The sequence below is a fragment of the Carettochelys insculpta genome, chromosome 14 (genome assembly GCF_033958435.1).
Source record: "Carettochelys insculpta isolate YL-2023 chromosome 14, ASM3395843v1, whole genome shotgun sequence".
In the NCBI taxonomy this organism is placed as follows: domain Eukaryota; kingdom Metazoa; phylum Chordata; order Testudines; family Carettochelyidae; genus Carettochelys; species Carettochelys insculpta.
The window spans coordinates 42,636,836-42,652,975 of NC_134150.1; the positions used below are offsets into that span (position 1 = coordinate 42,636,836).

Here is a 16,140-nt window from a genome sequence, read left to right on the forward strand (position 1 = left end):
TACAGGATTTTTGCACTAGAGGGCCTAGAGGCCATGGCCAAGCTCAGAATTCAGTTGTGCAGGGCATGGCACAAGCACTGAGCAAGAGACAGTCCAACAGCTTACAAAGTAGACAAAGGAGGGGAAAGGAGACAAGTCAACTCACCTGCACAAAAATCATACAATAGGTCCGCACAGCCATGGGAATAGAGCCCACGTCTCCTGACATAAAGCCCTAGCCAACAGACCATGCTGCCTCTCAGCACTACAGCCTCTTCCATGGATGCACACAATGCATTTTCTCTGCTTCCTAGTCTCTTACTGGGACAAAGATTTGGATGACAAAAATCTATCTGCAATCTAATAGCTGGAACTAATACAGGTACAACACTGCACACAACAAACGGTCTGAAACTCAACCTAATAAGACAGAGGAGACAGAGGAAAGCCTCACATGTACCTGAGGAGTCTGCCCTCTCTTGAGGAAGGGTGCCCTCTTTTTAGCGGTGGGTTTAGTCTCCCGGTTCTTGTGGCCTTCCAGTAAGCCAGGGAAAGCTAAGGTCATGAACATTTACCACTGGTCTAGGAAGTTATTGGTTGTCTTCTCTGATGCAGACCCCACCACAGCAATCCATGCCTTTGTTTCTTCCATGTGAGACTGCTGCAAAGCACCTTGCACTGGGGCTATGGAAGCTTCAGCTGGAGCAGAGCACATCTCATTGATGTTAGTCATATGCACACAATCATCCAAGACTCAGCAGGCAGAAATGGCTTCCTATTTGCACTGAGGTCAGATTAATACTGTTGACACTGTTCCGGATGCTGACTATAAGAGACTACCTTTCTATGAAGCATGCCTGCAACTGACATCAGCTGAAGGACTTCTTGCAGATGCAGACCCACTAATATACCATGATGGAGCCTTTAGCCTCCAAACACTGCACTCTAAAAAGACAAGGACAGGTACAACTTGTTCCATCAGAGACAAGAGAGATGGCTCCTAGCACATTGCCAGCATGGATCATGGTTGAGCATACCAGTCAACCCAATGAATACGAACTCGGTTTTTCTGAACTGACATCCATCCCCAGAGGGGAGACATTTGGGCACGGTGATACCCAGCTCAACGAGTACCACACCTCTCCATCTCCAGAGCAGGGTGTAGGAAGCCCATGGATGTGCTCTTCACAGCAGCTGCTCCAGTCAAGAAAGGTCAAATCTTCAGCGAGAGCTCTTCTGTACTAATGATTTCCTTTGGTAGCTACACAACAGTTTTTGCCTCAAATACCAGGTAAAGGTATTGTGCCAAAGACACAAAGCAGTTATGCCATTCTCACAATTGCTTCCTATCTCAATCAACTTGGATTTAGACCCAAAAGCAAGCACGCAAACTCCAAAAATTCCTGATTTTGTTCCTACAGCCATCCCACATAAGCAATCAGCAGTCTATCTCCTGCTGCCTCTTCTGTTCCCGAATATCTTCACTTTGAAGAACGCCTTCAAGTTAATTTACCGGTCATCTTGGTAGCAGCTGCACAAATTCCTGGAAAGTGTAACTGCACTATCAGACAGCCTCGAGGAAAACTATCAACCATGCAAACAGCCTGAGAGGCATCGAACTTTCGTTTCCTCACTTTGAGATGTAAGAGCACATGGCCAGGGAGGAAGCATGGAAGTCAGGCTTTGGATTCTCTTTCCAGTTCCGCCAACTGAATGCATGACCCGCAGAAGATGATGTACAGAATAATTTTCAAAAATGCCCGCATGACTGAGGACCATAAGCCCTGCGGCCTTCCAAGGAGACTTGTGCTAATAAATTCCTTAGGCCCTTTTGAGGATCTCGTTCATAATCTAGATGTGCTTCCATTTCCCGCATCTAGCCAAAAATGGGCGACACTGAGAAATCCACAGAAAGGCAAATATTTCACATTTCACAACCAACACCCGTTTTAGCAATGCTTTATTTACGGCTAATGGCACAATGTAGAGCTCTAGCATGTGGTGAGCAGCTGTGTCATGGCCAGTCCTGGCTCCAAGGAGGACTGCCAGGCTGAGGAGGGCTGGCTGAATTCCTTGCTTAGCACTGAACCTAAAGAGGAACACATATGTGCTAAGCTCCCTTCCTCGCCCTGTTCACCTCTACACCTTAAGTGGAAGCGGAGGGCTGGGGCCCCGGTAAGAGACGAAGCCTGTCCAGTTGCAGGTGACTTTGCGTGGCCGGCAGGGCTGCACAGGGCCTCACCCCTTCCTACAAACACAGACCTTAATGCCCCTTTGCCTCCCACACAGGCGGGGGGTGGGTGCTTCCGCCTGGGGGGGGAACCAGGTTACAGTGGGGTGCCCAGCGCCGCTACACCGCCCATAAAGCCGGTGCCCAAGGGAAGCCCAGGGGTGCTGCACCCCGGCTCCCACCCTCCGGTCCTGCTGGGATCCCGTCCGCCCGTCCGGCGGGAGCCCCGCTCCCCCGCCGCTATATAACCCCCGGGCCCGGCCCGGCCCGGCCGCGCCGCAGGGAGCATGCTCCGCTTGGCAGCCCTGGTCCCGCTGCTGGCCGGCGCCGCCCGGGCGTGCTGCGCGGCCGGGCCGGGCCCGACGGGCGTCCCCGGCCCCGGCCCCGGCCCGGCGGAGGGCGCCGGCGGGCGCCGGCTGAAGATCGGCATCATCGGCGCGCTGGGCGCGCTGGTGGCGGTGAGCAACGCGGCCGTGCTGGCCGTGCTGGCCTCGGCCGTGGCGGGCTGGAGCCGCAGCAGCCGCCTGACGCTGCTCTCGCTGGCGGCGGCCGACGCGGCGCTGGCGCTGCTGGTGGTGCCGCTCAACCTGCTGGGCGGGCTGGCGGCGCGGCCCGAGCCCTACTGCCGCGCCGTGGCCTTCCTCACCGGCAGCCTCTTCGGCGCCGCGCTCTACTCGCTGGCCGCCGTCTCGCTCGAGCGCTACGTGGCCGTCTGCTTCCCGCTGCGCCGCGCGCGCCTGCTGGGCCGCCGCCGCCTCGCGCTGCTGCTGGCGGCCGCCTGGCTGGGCCCCGCCCTGCTGCTGCTGCCCGTGGCGCTGCCGGGCCGCGCCGCCGTGCTGCGCGTGCGCTTCTCGGCCGCCGCGCTGCTCTGCGAGCCGGACTACGCCTCCAACGCCGCCTACGCGGGGCTGCTGGCCGCCGCCATCTTCTGTCCCTCCGCGGCCGCCGTCACCTTCGCCAACCTGCGCCTCTGGCAGGCGGCGCGCGCCCAGCGCCGGCGCGCCCGAGGGGCGGGGCCGCGGCCGCTCCGCCCGCGGCAGCTGGACGCCGCCTCCCGGGTCCTAGTGCCCGTCGTCGTTGGGTTCTACGTGTGCTGGGCGCCCTGCATGGCCACCATCCTGTACAACGGTGAGAGCGGGGGGGTGGGGCCTGGGGGGGGCGGAGGGTTAAGAAGGCGGGCGGGTGAGTGGGGGGTGAGTGAAGAGCAACTGGGCAAGGCAGGCTCTAGCCCCGCCCCTTCCACTCCAGGCCCCGCCCCTTTTCCACCCCCAGACCTTGAGCATCCCCAGGTCCCTTCAGTGTCCCTGGTCCCACGTGGCCCCACCCTGCCATGGCCCCATGCCACGCACTACCCGGGCTGCCACGCCATGGTCCTCGCCCTCCCTCGGGCGGCTGGAGCCCTAGGGCCTTTGGGGACCTGGGTGCTGTTCCCTTGCCTGTTACTCGCCGCCCCTGGGCGGAGGCGGGGGAAGGGAGTAGCGGTCCCGCTCATTTTCTCCACCCGTGGGCAAAGTGCTCTGTGCACCGAGGTGCGCGTGGATGTGCACCTCAGTAGAAGCACACGCTGCTGCCTGCGGGCTAATCGTCTGGGCGGCGCCAGAAACTCTCGGGGGGGGGGGGGGGGAGAGAAGCCTGCCCTGGGGCTCTGCTTCCTGCGAGTGTCAGTGGGGTGGAGAAGGGGGCAGGGGAGTGGGGTGGGCTAGGGAGAGATGGAGGGAAGGTGGGTGATGCTGTGGGAGGGGGCAGGGGGATAGCGCAGGGGCCGGGTGAGGGCAGTGGGGGGAAAGGAGAGGGAGTGGGTTGGAGCAGGGGGTGCTGGTGTGAAGAAGGGGTGGGACAGGAGGGGGAGGGAGATGATGATGGTGTGGGATGAGGGGGACAGGGGAGCCATGGGGTATAGGCAATGGAAATGGGAGGAGCCGTGTCAGGGACCCAGAATTGACATGGGGCTCCCATAGCGAGCAGGGTTGGGCCCTTGCACAATGAGGAGGTAAGAGTTAAGTGGAGCTGCCTCGGCGTGGGTGGGAGAAATGGGGCGTCTCCAGGTCAGACTGCACCTCAGCCCTGAAATGCTTGCACCCAGGTTGGCTGCTTCCCCACCAGGCTCAGGCCCAGGCCCAGGCAACACAAACTGCCCATGCTTCTGTGGCCTCTGAGCTTTTTCAGCCAATCTGGCTTGTGTCTCACCTTTGGGCTGGCAAAACAAAGAGGGGCCCCCTCAAAGCCCTGTGCTAGTGGTGTAGTTATTAGGTGCACTTGTCCTGCCCTGCCCTAGGGGAGAGGAAACTGTCCTTGCTGCAGCGGGGGGACTTTCCCTGGGGGCTCCAGAACGGGGGCCTCGCATGACTGCACCTGGGCTGGCGGCTGCCCGTGGTGGGTGGGGAAGGACAGAGAGTCTCACCCAGGGCACGTAACCAAGGGATCGCTCACCTTGGCCCCTCCTTCTCCTTGCAGCCATCACAAAGGAACGAGTCCATGAGTGGCTGGAGTTCGTGGCCCTGTGGCTGCCTAGCGGCAGCGGCTTCCTCAACTGCTTTGTCTACTTCTGGACCAACAGGAACTTCCGGCGCAAGTTCCAGAGGATCGGGCGCCAGCTCTGTGGGCCCTGCAGCACAGCTGTGGGACGCCAGGACAGGCACAGGATGGTCACCATCAGTGCAGCCGTGGAGAGGAGGAGGAGCAGCAGCAGCAGCAGCAGCCAGCCTGCCCTGCCGCCAGACCGCTCCTGCAGCGGGTCTTCCACCAGCATCCTGCTGCCCAGAGAAGCACAGACTCGCCTGTGAGCCACTTTTGCACCTCCTGGATCAGCTGCAGGCCCCAAAGCACAGCAGTGGCCTTTGGTAGATGTGTGGCTATGTCGAGAGGCTAAGCGCCTGTGCAGTAGAAGCTGCTGCTTCCTTCTGGGGCTGGGGCTGCTCTGGCTCTGGGGAAGTCACCGGAGGAGGCCAAGCATCTTTCTGTGGGATTCCCCAAGGGGTGTCGGGGAGAAAGAGGCTGAGTGTTTGGATTAGAGACATTACTGGGAAGAGGCTTTGGTTGGGGAAACCGGTCACAGCAGGGCAGTGAGCGTCTGCTGTGAAAGAAACCGGACACCCCCGTGGCGCTAGGAGCCCTGACCCACCCCCTGGGGCAGAGCTGGTCCAAAGTCCTGGCTGCCCTGAGCTCAGATGCAGCGTGACAGTCTTGCTGTCTCTCCCACAAGCCAGGTCACTCCAGACACTCTGCTGGGCGTAGAGCCAGCTTTGCAGGAGGCGGGGGTCAGCTTACAGACTGAGAGGAGGGTGCAAAGGGACTGTCGAGTGGGTGTTACCTGTCATCCTATTGCCCCTGCCATGATCACTTCCCAGGCCTGCCGCACTGGTCGGCCTGCAGGCTCCTATCTCCCCTCAGCAGGTTCAGATTCGGCCTCCTGCTCTGTGACCTTCCCTCCCCTCTCATGGGGGCCCTGGGGACAGAGACACTCGCTCACTTGCGGGAGGAAATCCTTTTAAAAGAGGAAGCGGCAGCTTCAGGTGCAACACTATCTGGTTTTAACACCTTTTTATCTGCCAGCCTCTGCCATCCAGATGCTGGGGCTTTAGAGTAGGTTTTAGTTAACTGGATCATTTCTCACCTTCAGGGTCTTGGAGGGATCCAGACAAAGGACTCAGGGCCACACAGGAGTGGCTCTTTAGGGAGTCCCCATGCTGACAGCGTGGTTGGAGTGGTCTCCAAACTGTGCCCTGGTGCAGAGGAAGGAACAGCTGGCTGATAGACTGTGGAGAAGCCAGGCTACCTGGCTGGTAGCCTGAATGTCCCATCCTAACTGAAGTTTCCCCTCCTGGAACAGTTTGCTGGCCACTCCCCAGAAAGAGGTGAGGACAGGGACATTTTGTAGGTAGTTAACCAGACTTTTCATGACTCCTGCTGGTAGTGAGGGAAGACAGGAGAGGAGCTCTTCCTCCCTTCTCCTCTGACGTGTCTAGCCAGGCCAGAGATTCTGTGAACCAGCCCGGAAAGCCGAAGTGAGCAAAGCAAGCGTGTGGCAATGGGGGAAATGCAGCTGAGGTTCAGACCACAAGCAGGTTCTTTGCTCTTTTGCGAGATGGCTTCTTCCAGCCCTTGAAACCTCCCCATGCAGGGGAAGGCTGAGTTTTTTCTCATGGTCAAATATCTGTTCAGCCTTAAAGGCAATCGGGGATGTCACAGGGCAGGCAGTGTTACAGCAACGCGGCCTCTGCACTTTTGGGCTTAATTTTGAGAATTTCCCCCTTAATGCTGGATTGTAAATTAGTCATTTCATCTGGTTTCCTGCCTCAGTGTTCGTGCTTCACATTCGGGGCAGGCTGACGTCCTTCCTGCCAATGATTTGTGTCTGGGACTAGTGGAAACTGCCTTGAGTCAAAGCAGTCTTTGTAGCTGACTTGATGGTGTGTAGTGCATTCAGCAGCTGCTCTCCTGGGAACACGCCTGTCCTCCAGCTGCACTGTTGCTTTAGTCCTGTCTAAGGTGTAGTTTCATTTCCTGAATTTGGGGCTGTCTGGAGGGAGGCGGAGTCCCCTCTCCCTTCTGGAGAAAACATGACTAAAAGGGCTGTAAATGAAAAATAAAGCTGTGGTTATATTGCTTTTGGCTCAGCATCTTTCCGGCGCTGGCTGCTAACTGTAAAACTCACCGATCGCCCAAGCCCGTGGCCTCTGGAATAAGGGAGATGTGTTTAGTTGTGTAATGGTCTTTGGCAGGGGCTGGGGATGTCTGCGGCTTAGCACTGATGGAAGAAAGGTGGCTAGAAAGATAAACTGTCAAGTTGTGACAAGAACCTGCCTGGGCTGGAACAGGATGGAGCCAGTTCAGCTCCTGCTTGTGTGAGCAACTCGGTGTGTTTTCCCACCCGAGTCGGGCACAAGCGCCTTGTGCTCCGCTCTAGCTCGCTCTCAAGTCTGGTCCCTAAACCCCCCTTGGACACTCTGTTCTTAGGCGGGTAAAGCCGGCCTGATGCTCACAAACTGCCTGGTTTCAACACCGCTGGGAGAGAACTGACCCTCCCGTGCCCTCAGCCTGGCCGCCCTGGGCATGTGCCTCTCGGTGCCTCGGTTGTGGAGCAACAGCTGGGTCACTGGGCAGGTGCCAGAGCAGCCAAGCTCTGGGCAGCTCCGTGCCTCCTTAGGAGCCCATTTGCATCAGCTCCCTGTCTGGCCAAGGAGCAGCTGCAGGGCAAACTCCCCTCATCCCTACCACAGGGGAGAGCAGCTTCTGGGGCAGGGATCTGCTTGGGAGGGCACTGACCCACAGAAAAATCACCAGGGGCCACAAGTGAAAAACAAAAAAAAACCTCACGGATGTGACCTCGCAACACCTCCCTCCCCTTGTGTTCCAGCCCCACACGGCTGTTGGGGGCAGGAGTGAGGTTCAGCTTCCCCCAGATCAGCTGAACTCTTCCAGGGTCCTGGGACTAGTAGATTTTGTGGCCCCCCTGCTTCCCAGGCTCTGCGGTGGGGCTAAATTGAGGGGAGTGGGATGGGGATGGGGGGTCTGGGGGTGGGGGAAGATCTGTGCAGGAGTGAAGTTGGGAGGGGAAAGGGGGTGGGGGTGTGAGCAGGAAGTAGGGTGCAGCGACAGGCTGGGGGGGAGGCATGGAGTTTGGGGGGAGGCAAGGTACAGGGAGGGTCTCAGCAGGCAGTGAGGTGGGGGAGCAGGCTGGAGGGGGGTACGGGAGTGGGGCTGGAGGGGAGGTCGGACGCAGGGGCAGTGGGGGCCGGGCAGGCGGTGGGGTGTGCTGGAGGGGTACAGGAGTGGGGCGGAGGGGAGGTCGGACGCAGGGGCAGTGAGGGCCGGGCAGGCAGTGGGGTGTGCTGGAGGGGTGCTGGAGGGGGGCCAGGGGGAGGTTGGACGCAGGGGCAGTGGGGTCGGGCAGGCAGTAGGGTGTGCTGGAGGGGTACAGGAGTGGGGACGGGGGAGAGGTTGGATGCAGGGGCAGTAGGGGCCGGGCAGGCGGTTGGGTGTGCTGGAGGGGTACAGGAGGGGGGCCGGGGGGAGGTTGGACGCAGGGACAGTGGGGGGCCGGGCAGGCGGTGGGGTGTGCTGGAGGGGTACAGGAGTGGGGCGGAGGGGAGGTCGGACGCAGGGGCAGTGAGGGCCGGGCAGGCGGTGGGGTGTGCTGGAGGGGGGGCAGGGGGAGGTTGGACGCAGGGGCAGTGGGGTCGGGCAGGCAGTAGGGTGTGCTGGAGGGGTACAGGAGTGGGGACGGGGGAGAGGTTGGATGCAGGGGCAGTGGGGGGCCGGGCAGGCAGTAGGGTGTGCTGGAGGGGTACAGGAGGGGGGCCGGGGGGAGGTTGGACGCAGGGACAGTGGGGGGCCGGGCAGGCGGTGGGGTGTGTTGGGGGGGTACAGGAGTGGGGCTGGGGGGAGGTCGGACGCAGGGGCAGTGGGGGGCCGGGCAGGCAGTGGGGTGTGCTGGAGGGGTACAGGAGGGGGGCTGGAGGAGAGGTCGGACGCAGGGGCAGTGGGGGCCGGGCAGGCAGTGGGGTGTGTTGGGGGGGTACAGGAGTGGGGCCAGGGGGAGGTCGGACGCAGGGGCAGTGGGGGCCGGGCAGGCGGTGGGGTGTGCTGGAGGGATACAGGAGGGGGGTTGGGGGGGGAAGTCAGACGCGGGGGCAGTGGGGGCCGGGCAGGCAGTGGGGTGTGTTGGGGGGGTACAGGAGTGGGGCCGGGGGGAGGTCAGATGCAGGGGCAGTTGGGGCTGGGCAGGCGGTGGGGTGTGCTTGAGGAGTACAGGAGGGGGATTGTGGGGGAGGTCAGACGCAGGGGCAGTGGGGGCCGGGCAGGCAGTGGAGTGTGCTGGAGGGGTACAGGAGGGGGGCCGGGAGAGACGTCGGATGCAGGGGCAGTGGGGGGCCGGGCAGGCGGTGGGGTGTGCTGGAGGGGTACAGGAGGGGGGTGGGGGGGAGGTCAGACGCAGGGACAGTGGGGGCCAGGCAGGCGGTGGGGTGTGCTGGAGGGGTACAGGAGTGGGGACGGGGGAGAGGTCGGACGCAGGGGCAGTGGGGGCCGGGCAGGCGGTGGGGTGTGCTGGAGGGGTACAGGAGGGGGGCACGGGGGTAGATTGGATGCAGGGGCAGTGGGTGCCGGGCAGGCGGTGGGGTGTGTTGGGGGGGTACAGGACCAGTCGGGGGAAAGCCTCCAGACAAGTGCTTCCCTGCGTTGCCTTCCCCGGGCGGGCGGGCAGGCGCGTGGCAGTGTGGGCGCTGGTGCTGGCTCTCCTGCCCTGTGGGGCGCTGGGGGTTGGTGCCCCAGCACAGGTGGCCTGCAGTGGGGGGCAAAGCCTGAGCCTTGCTGGCAGCATGTGCCCCCGGCTCCTCCCCCCGGCCCCAGAGCAAGGGGGGAGCCCGGCTGTGCTGGGGGGCGGCCCTGCTCCAGGTGTCCCAGCCCGGGTTGTTTTCCTGGGGGCCAGGGCTGAGCGTGGGTTTGTGGGGGGATCACGCCCTGCCAGCGCGGTCCAGGCCCCTCCAGCGGGGAGGTGCCGTCCCGCCCCAGGCTCCCCAAAGAATGCAGCAGACGCGTTCCAAGAACAAACCCGTTCACTAATTACACCCCTGGGCACTACAACGCCCGGCCCGGCCCTGGCTCTGCCCGCACCGCTGCCACCCCTCTCCTGGGCACTCGGCTCTGCCGCCACCCCGGCCCGCAGGTGGCTTTGCCCTGGCCGGGAGGCTGCTCCTGGGCCGTGGGCTGGCTGGCCCCAGGGGACCAGTCGTGCGCCTCGTGTAAATGCAGCGTCTTCGTCACCGCTCTGGCGCGCTTGGCCCGCCCTGGCTGGAGCAGCCTGTCTCCTACGTCAATTCACAGGGATCCTGGCCCCCGCGGGGCGCCCCCGGGCTGGCGCTTCCTTTTGTGGTCGCAGCCGGTGCTGTGCAAAGTCGCGGAGGAAGGGAGCAAGGGCGCCGCTCGCTCTCCCCCGGGCAGGGCCTCCGGAAAGGCTGCTGCCCTGCAGCCAGCCCCGGAGAGGGGCAGCCTCGCGGGCACCTGCTTTGGGAAGGGCGGCGGCGGGAGGAGGGGGCGTACAGCTTTGTGTGGGGCATTACCCAGCAGCACGGGGGGCTGGTGACCCTGACGTTCCGTCCCTCCTCCCTGCTCAGCCCACCCCACCCCCAGGAGAGGTGGGGGCCTCGGTCCCCTCCCTCGCCTGCCATTGGCACAGGCTGCTCAGCTACGCAGGGCTGGCTGGGGGAGACCCACTGCCTGCTGCCCCCCCCGTGTGAGTTCTGTCCCCTGAGTCCCAGCCCAGCCCTTGGAGCTGGGCGCCGCCCGCAGAGCCCCCTCAGTCCGTGGTCCAGGGGAAGCGCAGGTTGGAGTCCCCCATCTCCTCCTGGTAGATCTTGTGGAAGAGCTTGTTCTGCAGTGGGCTGAAGTGTTCCCGCCAGTCTCCAACTGTCCCTAAACGGAGGAGGTGATGCAGCGTGAAGCCGGGGGCCTGGCTGCCTCCATAAGGCCGGACTTACCAGCCTCCCCCTAAGCCGGGCCCAGCCGCCCCCCTAGCTGGGCCAAGGAGGCCTCGCTCGACACTGCTCCTCAGCACCCCCCTGGAGCACAGCTGGGCGTGCAGCACCCCTGCCCCCAGGCGCACGCTGGTCCTCCCCCCAGCCCTGCAAGCTGGGGGCTGCAGCTGGGGGGCCTTTGAGGGTTGCTAGCAGGGCCTGTGCTGAGCCTGGGTTACATCAGCCCCCGCCCGCTGCAGGCCGGGCGGTGGGTACCGCAGCGAGCAGGGCATGCCCGGTTCCTTCTGACTCAGCACCTCGGCTGTGGCTTTGGCTCCCAGCTGGGGACGACCACAGAGGAACGAGCTGGTGCCGGGCTGCCGCGGGGTCAGAGGCGCAGCTGGTGCAGCACATGGGGCGGGGGCGGAGCAGCCAGGGAGGCAGGGAACCCACCAGATGCCCTTGCCGCTCTGCCTGCCCTGGCTGGGGCTGGGCCGGCTCCCGTCACCCGCCTGCCCCCTGTACCTTTCCTCATGAACCGGCTCTGGCTGTGGTCCATGATCTCCGGGGAGATGAGCGTGTAGTTCACCATTGCGTTCTCGCGCATGGAGGTGAAGCTGCAGTGCTGGAGGGTTGCTTGGACCTCCTCCGGCTGCAGCGGGCAGCCCAGCCACTCAGCCAGCCGCTCGACCGAGTGCCTCAGGTCCTGCGAAGCCATGGCCAGAGTTAGCGAGGGGCAGCCCTGGGGCTGGAGGGGGAGCCAGCCACTGGAAGGTTGGCCCTCTTCGCCGGGGCGGCTCAGACCGGGGAAGTTTGGCTTGGCCCCAGAGGTGCCCTGGGTGCCCAGTTCTGTGCCAGGAGCCGGCCTGCGCCCAGCAGCCTGGAACTGCTGCTAATTACCGCCCCCCCCCCCGCCCGCTGGGCCGCTGCCGCAAAGCAGAGGCCTGCGATGGATGTACAGCCGCAGGGTGCCACCCCACCCTTCACCCCTGGCCAGGGGTGCCACCCACAGATGCCAGTGGCGTGAGCCAGCAGGCCCCAGGGAGAGCCAGGGCCCCTCACCTTGTGCAGGTCCTCGTAGGTGATGTAGAAGAGGGCCAGCTCGGTGCGCTGGCTGAGCCAGCCCTTGACGTGCTGGAACCAGGAGCCGTATTGCACTGCAGAGGGCAGAGAGCAGTGGGCTCGAGAGGCAGATCTGGCCGCGGGGGCACCTGCTCACCCACGCCGAAGCTAGTCCTGGGCCCCGGGCCCCTCCTCCTTCCCTGCTGCTCACGGCAGGGCCCCGGACGCCCACCGGCTCAGCCCGGGGCTCTTCCGGGGAAAGCCCACCAGTGTGACGGGCAAGGCCGGGCAGGGGTCAGCCACAGCCCTGGCTGAGCAGAAGTGATGGCACTAAATGCCCAGCCGCCTGGGGGCTGCTGATGGCTGGCTGCCCCCCAGCTCTCCACTGCTGCAGTGTCCCAGGCTCCTGCAGAGTCCCTGAGTCTCCCTGTGTGTGGTCGGGCAGGGCCTAGCCCAGGGGCCACACAGCCAGGCCTCCCGAGCTCTGAGCCCAGCCAGCCCCTTCTTGGAGCTTGGGTGTGTCCTGCCCAGCCCTGTGCCTCAGTTTCCCTGTCTGCAAACGGGGAGCGAGGACACTGGCGAGAGGCAGCAAAGCCCAGCGCTGCCCTGGGGGGGGCGATGGAGCCGGGCAGGGGGTGCCCACTCACCTGTGCCCTGCAGGAAGCGCATAAGGAAGTCCTCAAAGGAGCCTGGATCAGGCAGGAACTTGGCCATCTTGTGGAAGTGATAGAAGGAAACGGCCACGTCCTTGGGGTTGCGGGCCACGTAGATGACCTGGGAGCGGGAGCAGATGAAGGACATGGGTGTTAGACAGACCCACAGACAAGCATGCAATGGCTGCCGGCCCCCTCACTCCCGCCCTGAGCCGCTGGGATTCACCCCCCTCTCCCTTTCCAGGCCCCAGTCACAAGGACTGTCCCTGAGCAAGGTGATGGGGCCTCGGGAGCAGCGGGACACCCCCAACCCTGCCCTCTGCTAAGCCCCCGAAGCAGCCCTGCAGCAGGCTGCTTCCTCCTTTGTCAATTACCTGCATGCCCAGCGGGTCTGGGGGAGGGCTCCGTTCAGCCCCAGGCTCTGTCCCCCTGGGCAGACCCACTAATCCAGTGCAATCCCCTGTGGGGGCTGAGACTGACCTGGCAGCAAGGCGGCACCTGCTCCAGTCTTCTCTGCACAGCTGGGCAGGCGCTGGGCACAGGCAGAGCACTCAGCCGCCTCCGGGCCCCACGGCACCCACGCCTGAGCCACAAGCTGCCCCAGAGCCACACGAAGGGCTCGTTGCCCTCAGCCCTCGCCAGCCCATGTCCGGACGCAGCTCTCACCTTGGCCTTGGCTTTCTGCAGTGCTGGGGTCAGGACCTGGCAGGGGAGGTGCGTGGTGATGAGGCGAGGCCTGCCCGTCTCCTGCAGCACCTCCCTGAAGTAGGTGTGCTCCAGCCAGGGGGCTCGGGCCCAGTTCGGGATGGTCTTGGCTGGCTCAGGATCCCCCTTGCTGTAGATCAGGGTCAGGATCTCCTGCATCCAGGTGGTGCCTAGGAAACAGCAGCAGCATCATCAGCTGGCACTTCCCTGGGGCTCCTGCCCCGCCAGAGACAGAACCGGGAGGGAAATGCCTGGCAGCTCCTACCTGGAGTCTGCCCACCCCTTGGCACTGCCAGTCCCAGCACAGTCCCCTTAGCTGCCCCCAGCCCCTGCTGCCAGAGACTGCAGCAATCCAAAGCAGTGGAGGGAGCCAAGGATCAGTGGCAGCTGTGGTGTGTCACTGCCGGGACTTTGCCCAGAGCCCTGTATGTTTAGCGAGGAGTGTAGGGCTGGTGCCAGCTCAGCGCTGTGGAGGGCCAGGCCTTGCAGTCGTGCCACATGAGCAGATCCAGGCAACGGCCCCCGAGTGCCCAAGCCAGATGAGCCCCGGGCCAGCGCCGGCACAGTGGTAAGGACAGGCGCGCCTCACCTCACCGCCTGGCCGCTCGGATGGATGTGGGGCCGGCCTCCTTCCCGGGCAGCTCCAAGCAGGACAGTGATTGCCGAGCCAGCGCCACACCAGAGGCAAGTCTGCGCTCGGCTCCCACGTCAGCCTCTGGCTAGAGCTGGCAGGGCTCAGCTCTCCCCTCTCCAATCTCCAGTGCTCTCTGGGGCCTCTTTGCTGTGGCCCTCGCGGCCTGGCAGGCATCCTCTTCTCGCCATGCACCCCACAGCATGCTGCAAGGGGCACCCACGGCCCTGCCGTGCTCCCAGGGCCTCCAGGTGTGCAAGGTGCCGGTGCAGCAGGCCAGAGCTCTGCACTGGGGCTGGCGTGGGGCACCCTCGGCGGGGAATGCAGCTGAGCTGGGGCTAGGTGCAGGCCTCCCTGGGGCCAGGCCAGGAGCGGGGAAAGGCTCCCAGAGCAGCGTGGCTGGATTGGAGGTTTATTCCAGCTGTCAATTCCCCTCTCGCCCCCACCTACATCATGCTGCGGCTGCAGCCAGGTTGAGGGCAGGGCAGACCGCGTGAGAGGGACCCAGCGCCTGGGGATGGGGAGGGTGTAGCCTGGCCCCGCACCCCTGCCGCCTCCAGGGTCCTGGGTGTTCCCTGACAGCAGATACTGATGAACCTTTGGTGGCATCGCAGCCCACCCAGCTGGCCTGCAGCAGCTGGCTCTTCTGCCAGCCAGCTGCCTAGGAGGGGGCCCAGAGGGAACCCGCAGCCCAGGGGGAGCCACCCCGTTCCTGGAGGGCCCCAGTAATGAGCAGTGCCAGGTTGTGGCGGGTGACTCCTGGGCCCCTGGAGCAGACCCCTCTCCTGCACTGTGCTGTGCGGCCCGAGGGGACAGCGGGTGCTAGCACAGGGCCCGGCATGGACAGCGCTCGGGCCCCTCCGCCCGCCCAGCCAGGACCCTGCCCTGCCCTGCCCCGGGCGCCGGCTCTTACCAGACTTGGGGTAGGTGGCAATGAGGACGTCTGTGTCCCGGAACTGGAAGGTGCTGGCGAAGCACAGGGACTCCTCGGTGTGCATGTGGCCAGGCAGGACCATGCCCGCGAAGGTCTCCGTCACCTCCATCCTGTCCATGGCACTCGCAGGCCAGCGAGACTGAACGGTCCCTGACAGCTGCAGCTTAAATAGCTGCCGAAAGAGGAACCCTCCCCTTGCAGGCTTCCCCTGCCGCCTGGCGGGGAGGAGGAGGGAGCAGTCGCTTGCTGCTGTGCTCTAACTCAGGGCCAGTGTGCTGGAAACTTGCACGAGCACCGCTGCGTCACCGTGGTGCTGCCAGTGGGGATGCTCCCGTCTAAGCCGACCCAAGAGCGTGCCCGTCCCCTTGGGCACCCCTCCTCCCTGGGAGGCAGGTGCTGTGCGTGGGAGCCACTCACCACTCCCGCTGCCCTCTGTCTCCAGCGGGGCTCAGCTGGTCTGGCTGCATTGCTGGAAGGATTAGTGTCCCAAGAGGGTTTTCTAGCTAAGCTTTTCTATGGGCAGGCCAGGGCTCAGGGTGTGACAGGGCAGGCTGCTGGACCCTGGGCAGGGCCCCCCGCTTTGGCTGTGAGCTCTGTGCTTGGATTTCAGCAGCCTTTGCTCAGGGATGACCTCCTCAGGCACCCTCGTGGGGCGTCAGCCCGGCTCTTGGGGGTGCCTCTGTCTTCTCACCCCCAGATGGACCTTTGCAGCAAGGATCACTGCACTGGATCACATTGTGCTTCAGATCTCACCCCCAGGACAAGGCTTGCAGCCAGGCCTCGAATCACCCGTCTGAAGAGTAACAGAGAGGGAGCCGTGCTAGTCTGTACACGATCAAAACAAAAAGCAGGCAAGTAGCACTCTAAAGACTAGCAAAATAGCTTATGAGGTGAGCTTTCGTGGGACAGACCCACTTCTGCAGACCATAGCCAGACCAGAACAGACTCGATATTTAAGGCACGTCTGAAGTGTTGTTCCGCGGGACAAAGGGTGAGGCAGATTTGCAGGGCTGCAGAAGCCAAAGGTGCATCTGCAAATGAGCTCTACTTGTAACTGTCAGAATTAATATCAGCCTCTCTGATCAGCCAAATCTGCATCCCCAGGGGGTAACCCAGGCCAAGCCCTGGGCAGATCCTGGCATCTCACAGGTAGCCTATAAGGATATGATAGCCTTTTTTATAGATCTTATTCTCATAGCCTAACCCTGTCTGATACATTATTTGCCATTTCCTCCACCTCTCACTGTTACTCCAGTTTAGCTGTAATGCAAGAGGCCCACAAGGTCATTCATAGGCTGTGAGACGTCCACTTGAGCTGGGTAGCTGTGGGCGCCTGGACGGTTCCAGACGGATGTTGATAAGAGAAGCGACCTGCGTTCCCAGGCTAGTTAGTTTACAGCACTTTTTTATCTGTGTAGTGCCTTGGGCTCGACTATCCTGTTTATTGCAAAGTGAAGGCCAAGGTCACCCAGGCTGTGAGACGATATCTTGCC

General features: G+C 63.0%; 2 protein-coding genes across 4 annotated transcripts; one reads left to right on the forward strand and one right to left on the reverse strand.

Moving 5' to 3' along the window:
• Positions 1–1,330: 1,330 nt before the first annotated feature.
• On the forward strand, positions 1,331–5,066 carry LOC142020728 (melatonin receptor type 1B-B-like). Of its 2 annotated transcripts, none has more exons than XM_075008846.1 (2): positions 1,331–3,337; positions 4,664–5,066. In XM_075008846.1, exons 1-2 carry the CDS (start codon positions 2,497–2,499, stop codon positions 4,990–4,992), a joined length of 1,170 nt encoding a protein of 389 aa, XP_074864947.1. In that variant the 5' UTR covers positions 1,331–2,496; the 3' UTR covers positions 4,993–5,066. The 2 variants fall into 2 exon arrangements, with proteins under 2 accessions (XP_074864947.1, XP_074864948.1); XM_075008847.1 differs by having other exon boundaries at positions 4,767–5,066.
• Positions 5,067–6,645: 1,579 nt separating this feature from the next.
• LOC142020729 (sulfotransferase 2B1-like) lies at positions 6,646–14,808 on the reverse strand. Of its 2 annotated transcripts, none has more exons than XM_075008850.1 (6): positions 14,627–14,808; positions 13,044–13,252; positions 12,372–12,498; positions 11,725–11,819; positions 11,188–11,368; positions 6,646–6,781 (listed from the first exon to the last, which is right to left on the reverse strand). In XM_075008850.1, exons 1-6 carry the CDS (start codon positions 14,763–14,765, stop codon positions 6,693–6,695), a joined length of 840 nt encoding a protein of 279 aa, XP_074864951.1. In that variant the 5' UTR covers positions 14,766–14,808; the 3' UTR covers positions 6,646–6,692. The 2 variants fall into 2 exon arrangements, with proteins under 2 accessions (XP_074864951.1, XP_074864949.1); XM_075008848.1 differs by lacking the exon at positions 6,646–6,781 and adding an exon at positions 10,486–10,621.
• Between the last annotated feature and the right edge of the window lie 1,332 nt (positions 14,809–16,140).

What these genes read in the sequence shown, in the direction of transcription:
- LOC142020729 (XM_075008848.1), bottom strand. Translation starts at nt 14,765, where the DNA reads ATGGACAGGATGGAGGTGACGGAGACCTTCGCGGGCATGGTCCTGCCT. An exon ending in TGCAGAAAGCCAAGGCCAAG is followed by an intron (nt 12,499 to 13,043) that starts GTGAGAGCTGCG and finishes TCCCGCTCCCAG; the next exon opens with GTCATCTACGTGGCCCGCAA. An exon ending in GCGCTTCCTGCAGGGCACAG is followed by an intron (nt 11,820 to 12,371) that starts GTGAGTGGGCAC and finishes TGCCCTCTGCAG; the next exon opens with TGCAATACGGCTCCTGGTTC.
- LOC142020728 (XM_075008846.1), top strand. Translation starts at nt 2,497, where the DNA reads ATGCTCCGCTTGGCAGCCCTGGTCCCGCTGCTGGCCGGCGCCGCCCGG. An exon ending in GGCCACCATCCTGTACAACG is followed by an intron (nt 3,338 to 4,663) that starts GTGAGAGCGGGG and finishes TTCTCCTTGCAG; the next exon opens with CCATCACAAAGGAACGAGTC.